This window comes from Harpia harpyja, chromosome 11 (assembly GCF_026419915.1).
Source record: "Harpia harpyja isolate bHarHar1 chromosome 11, bHarHar1 primary haplotype, whole genome shotgun sequence".
In the NCBI taxonomy this organism is placed as follows: Eukaryota; Metazoa; Chordata; class Aves; order Accipitriformes; family Accipitridae; genus Harpia; species Harpia harpyja.
In genome coordinates, this window is record NC_068950.1 from 36,797,464 (window position 1) to 36,803,463 (window position 6,000).

Below are 6,000 nucleotides of genomic sequence, written 5' to 3' on the forward strand. Positions count from 1 at the left end.
TCAGCTCTAAGAATCCCAGCTTTGTGATCACAGAAACGTTTAATTTTTCAGGGGGACAGGGGAGACAGAATAGCAAGTCCAGGCTGTGGCCCTGTCTATGTATTACTGTGTCGTGCTGTTTTGCCACTGAAGGTCCAGCTTCAAGACTGCAGATCTGTCAGTGACCAAACATGATGGACCACCCATCAGCCTTTTATTAGCCAGCACTTGTTCCCCCTCTAATCCTATCACTAGAGTAATCAAAGCTGCCATGTCCCAGGGTCTGATGGAACAGCGGGACCTGGGAAATGAAGACTGATTTTGTTAACAAAGTCATTCCTGCCCCTTGAATGCTGTCTCATTGGTAGAAAGAAGGGAGACGAGGTTTATTTGTGCAGAGAATGAGGCGGCAAAGAAATGAAAGGGGAAGAATGGTGAAGTGTGAAGTTTAATCTGGCACGGTCTAAGGTTTCTTTCTTTGAGGCCGTCTCTGATCCAATCAACACCGGTTTGATATTTAACATCTCCCCCTGCAGTTGGAAATGATACAGGCCGGAGAAGACCGGAGTCAGGGCTTCGCAAGCCCCGACCTGTGGAGAGAGAGAAAAGGGGGTGCCGGCGGCTCCCCGCCGGCCTGACGGCTTCCCCCACAGACAGGTCAGGATGAAGTCGCACCCTGACACAAAATTCCTCTCACGAGCCTTGGGAATCAGGGCATCTGGCACGAGCTGAGTGCAGGTTCTCCCTGAAGAGAGCCAGCTCGGGATGGGATGGGACAGGAGAGGGGTTTTATTTCTAACTCGGAGGAAGGGATATCAACGCTGTCTCAGCCTGGGGATCCTGCTGAGAAACAGGATCAAACACAAGCGAGAGCTACCATCCACCTCCCCAGGGCAGCGCGGCTTGGGTAGAGGAGTAAGACCTTCCCCTTGCTGACCATACAGGCTTTTAGTGGGATGCGATGCTGCCCGAGGGCACTCGCCCCCGGGGCTGCGTGGGGCTCCCGCCACAGCCCTGGGTGATCAGGGCGGACACAGACAGACCTGAGCAGCTGTAGGAGTCACCATCACCATCCTCCTTACTCCAACAACACTATAGGTCAGCCTGGGGAGAGCCTTCCACCACAGACCCACGTGAGGGTCCCAAGAGGAGGGAAAGCTTAACCCTCTCCCAAGCTGGACCTCGGAGGATGCGTGGACAAGTCCTCACGGCCTGTCATGGCGCCGGCTGCCGTGCCTCTGCCAGGATCCCAACAAGAGAAGGCCCTGAACACCATCCGCCCCTCACCAGCTCTTCTCAGTCCTGGCACACTTGATTTTGCACTTTTCTGTAAATAAACATCTACACTGTCAGACAGAAAAGATGTCTACTTCCTCTTCTTTGCGTGCCTCTTAGCTCTTTCTGTCCCACCCTCAGTGAAAACCCTGAAACTTCACATACCAAGGAGCGGTGAAATTTCAACCTGACCCAAACTTGATCCGAATTCCCCTGTTGCCAGGCTCCCAACCCAGCCTCTTGCTGCGATTCAGACACCTTGCCACCAGCTATACAATACCCAGGGCCCAGACATTGCGTGACCAGCAGCCACCGGAGTCTCGAGGGGAGCGAGGATACTCCCTCCGGGAGCCATGCAGGAAAGCAGCCGGTCAGCGGGAAAGCAGGGCGATCGGAGCAGTGCCGGTTTGGGAGAGCGGCACGAAGCACTGAGCAGAGATTTCAGGGGGAGCCAAGCATCAAACTACAAAGTTTCTGGGTTTACAATAGAAAACAATGCGCCCTGCTCTACCTGCAAGAGCTGGCTCTCCAGGAAGCAGCTAATTATATGAGCCACCTTAATCTTTTCATCCGGCTGAGACAATCAACATTTCAAAGCCACGCACAGAACGTTTCAAAGATCGTTCCTGGTCAAAAATGCAAGTGTATCCGCTTTCTTTCAGAGCAGATCAAAACCAAGTACCACACCGGGACCACTCCTAGATTTCCTCCTCCTCACCATATCAGATTAACAGATTTGGTGCATGTAGTCAGATTAAATATTTGCAGTAGCACAAAGCTGCCTTTGAGGGGAAGAAGTAAAAAAAAGAAAAGCTTTTTTTCTTTTTTAATTTGCTTAGGGCAAAAATACTGGACTTTGGGGACGTGGGAAACAAAAGCACTGACATGATTCAGCAAGGCACAGTTTTAAAACCTGAATTCTGAATGCAGAAATTACGTGCAGTATTCCCGTAACAGTAATGCTGAAAACAGGTAAAAACTGCTGATGCCCTTAGCAGATTTGGGACTGTAATTTATCACAGATGTTCTCATCAAACTGCGCAAACACCCTACAAGACAAAAGCTGCTCAATTTCTCATTTCCATTTTAGTGTGTTTTAATTACGTGTTGCTTAAGGAAGGCTCCAAGACCTGAAATTGGGAGGCGAAACCTAGCAATAGTAATCCACTCCACTAAATTAGCACAGTAATACACCAAGCAGTAGGACTGCCAGACGGTGTGATAACATTACAAATTACTATTGTTAAACAACTAGCCAGGTGTCAGGATGCATGAAACCTAGAGGAAGCAAGAAAATAAATATCTGGTTTGTTTTGTTTAATTTTGTCTCATGTTGTTCTGGTGGCCTTGTTCCCAGAAAAAGCTTCAATCTAGGAAAAATCCTCCTGAACACTCATCTATTTTAGCAGCAACATCAATTCTCTCTTATAATTAAAATGTAATGTATTTTTTTAATCAACGCAAATGTTTTGCATAAATGATTGTCCTTTACTTGCCAATAGCAGTAATACCTTTGCTGTTCTTTTTTAGATTATTACTGTAGCAAAACGAAGGGGAATTTTTTGTTTCTATTTAAAATTTAGAGAATGACAGAAAAACAGAATTATGGTGAGAGCAGCAGTGAGTTTTGTACTCTGTCCCTTTTCCTTTCTCTGTTGCTCACGCACTCTCTCTCTAAAAAGAAAAAAAAATGTAATATGATTCACGTTTAAAAAGCTTCTAAGTGGTACATTTTTAACCAAGTGCTTTCATGTGCTTGATTCTAACTGCCATTTTTGACCTAGTACAACCAAATACTATTGGATGTCTGGAACGGTTAATTATTTTTACCTCACCTTAAAAAGGGGTTCAATAGAGAGGATAGGCACTTAAACCTTTCAAACAGAACAGGGTAAAACGAATTCCTTGTTTTGCGAGTGTGTTAATCAATGCAAAGGTCCCGAGGGGCTTTCTTTTAATTATTTTTGTTGATAAACAAGAAAATCCCTCCAAAAGCATATACAGCCAATCTTCTTCTCTTAAGGCTGTATGAAGAGTCAGACTTCTAGCTGAAATATAGGATGAACCAAATGTTAGTGAAAGCCAGACTTTTTCCCCTTAAAACAGTTCCCACTAGACTTCAGGGGAGAAAGGGCTGAAGGCACTCTAAGGACATTTTAATCACACCAAAGATCAGTCCTTTAATCCTTATTCCCACATCACCAAGAATTTTTTTGCTCAAACTAGGACAGTAAGATAAAGCTGGAAATAGGCTGATCCAAAACTAATGACGAAAAGCAGGTTAAAAATGAAATATCATAGCAGTAACTGACACCATCTTAAATTTCCCCTGGATTATTTGTTTTCTTCCACACACATTCATTTCCTGAATTTCTAGTAAATCTGATTTCATATAAACAGTTTCACAAAGCAAAGTCAATAGCTGTGACTGTGTTCCTGATTAATCCACTGAAATTAAATAGATCGCATGGCTTAGTATTTGGTTGTTTAAAGCTAAATCCACTGAAAGAATTCTGGAGTCCAGTTACACCAGTGACTTTTGTTTCTTCACCTACATCCTTTTCTTTTTGCTGAACTTTACCTGTTCTGAAATGAAAAAAATCCACGCAGATTGCACACTTAATTTTCCACAGTACACGAGGGCAACATGAGCCAGTTTGTTCTGACCTGGAGTTACCACTAAAAAGACGACCGACAGTTTGCACGTACTTAAATCTATTTGAACAATGTCGAAATTTCTTGTTTCATTGTTCATGCTTCATTCTCTTCCTGACAAGTACCACAGAGCTGCTTTACTTAAAAACAAACAAACAAAAAACCCCACTTTTTACCCAGCTCTGGGACAGGACGGGAGGCGTGGAAGTTTCCCTCACAAGTGGCAAGCCAGTGGACACGCACATTCACACCCTGGATATTTGCCTCTCCAATAAATGATACACACGATAAACACACAGCACTCGCTGCGCACATCGCACGTTTTTTGCAGACAGCACGGATCGGCGCGACGGAAAATGGGCAGCCCCACGCAAAGGCTGCTGAGGCCCGCGAGTGACCCACCCCGCTGCAACAGGCTTGGGGCTCGCCCCCATAACCCGACCGAAACGCGAGGACAACGGCCCCCACCTCCTGGCATAAGCCACGAGGCCCAAGAGCCTCCTTACCTGGGAGAAGTTGAGCCCGTTCAGCGGGTGACACTGCTCCTCCACCCTCTCCACCGCACCCGTCGTCTTCTTCATCCTCTCGGCCTCCTGGGCGAGGTAGAGATCGAGCACCGGCACCCCTCTGGAGCGGATGTCCGTCTCCGTCAAGGAGTTCACCATGAGCATCACCCAGACGGGCCTCTTGCGCTCCCAGTTGCCGGCGATGGCGTTGAAGAGGTAGTCGGCGTAGAGCCCTTTGCCCCGCTGGTCCGGGGTCATCCAGTGGGGTAGCATCAGCTTGATGTAGTCCAGGTGGCGTTTGAGGCGGCGGTACAGCTCCCGGGGCAGCACGTCCTGCAGGTTCTCCCCGTGGGGCAGCATCTGGCAGCTGGCCAGCCCCGAGATGGTGTAGGGGTCGGTGAGGTCCAGCTCGAAGTAGACGCTGGAGCTGGCGTGGAAGGCGGCCTTGGAGTTGTCGGGGATGAAGTCCCACACTCGCGTGTAGGGCACGTGGATGGTGCCGAAGAGATAGGCGGGGGGGTCGCGGCGGATGGTCCAGAGGAAGGAGTTGAGCTCTCCTTGCTGCGGGGAGGACAGCGGGGGCTGGTCAGGGGCAGAGGGGCAGCCCACGCTGGTAATGCCACCCCCGGGGCTGCCCGCAGGGAAGGAGGAGCGGGGGTCCCTCTGCCGCATCTCCCTGCGCAAGCCCTAACCGCGGGCACGAAGCGGCCCGCCTAGGGCAGAGTCCCGCCGTGACCCCCCCCCCTCCTCTCTCCCCCACGGGCACCCACGCAGCCGCCGCATCCCTCCGGACCCGCACCCAGCCCAGGGGCCCCCTCCGCGCCGGCCGGCCGGCCGGGCGCGCGCGCGCGCCGGCACACCGCACCCCTCGCGGGGGACACGCGGGGCAGCGCCACACCTGCGGGGCCACGCGCGTCCGCGTGGGCCGCGAGCACACGCGCGGATGGGGGGGGGTCCCTCCCTCCCCCGCGTTCCCCCCCCCCCCCCGCCATGTCCGCGCCCCGGTGGCTCCCGCGGAGCGCCGCGGCCAGCCGCGCATCCCCCGGCGGCCGCGCCCCCCGGCCCGGCCCGACCCGGCCCGGCCCGGCCCGGCTCACCGAGCGGGGCAGGTCGCACTGCCCCGTGTCCATCTGCTCCCGCCGGGCCGCGGCGTCGGGCAGGAACCCCCCGAAGACGAAGCAGATCAGCGTCAGGTTGAGTTGCATCCCGCTTCCTCTCGCTCTCCTCTCTCTCCTTCCCAGATGAGCCTTTTTGGATTTCTAGGATCTTTTTTTTTTTTTTTTTCCCTCCCCCTCCTCCTGCTCTTCCCCCTTTTTTTTTTTTTGGCTTTTTTTTTTTTTTTTTATTCAAACAAACTTTGCCAGTCCCATCTGCATCTGACAAGTGCAGGGGGAAGGACTGGCCGCCCCCTCCCTCCCATGCTCTCCCCCCTCCCGCCCTTTCCCACCCCCACCCCCTCTGGCTCCGGGCTTGTCAGAGGCGCTGGATGCTTTGGGGAGGACGGTTCTCATCGCCAGCCTCCGCCATGCTTTGATTTTGCAGACCGGAGAAGCTCCCTTCCCGCCCCGCCGGTTCGGGAGGAAGG

General features: G+C 51.7%; 1 protein-coding gene across 1 annotated transcript in view; it reads right to left on the bottom strand.

The window, feature by feature from the left end:
• TRABD2B (TraB domain containing 2B) overlaps positions 1-5,715 on the bottom strand; it is a 299,654-nt gene extending 293,939 nt beyond the window's left edge. Inside the window, exons 1-2 of the mRNA XM_052802030.1 lie at positions 5,513-5,715; positions 4,416-4,976 (exon numbers count right to left, since the gene is read on the bottom strand). Coding sequence (XP_052657990.1) covers positions 4,416-4,976; positions 5,513-5,620 — 669 coding nt within the window. The 5' untranslated portion in view covers positions 5,621-5,715. The remainder of the gene's footprint in view (positions 1-4,415; positions 4,977-5,512) is intronic.
• Between the last annotated feature and the right edge of the window lie 285 nt (positions 5,716-6,000).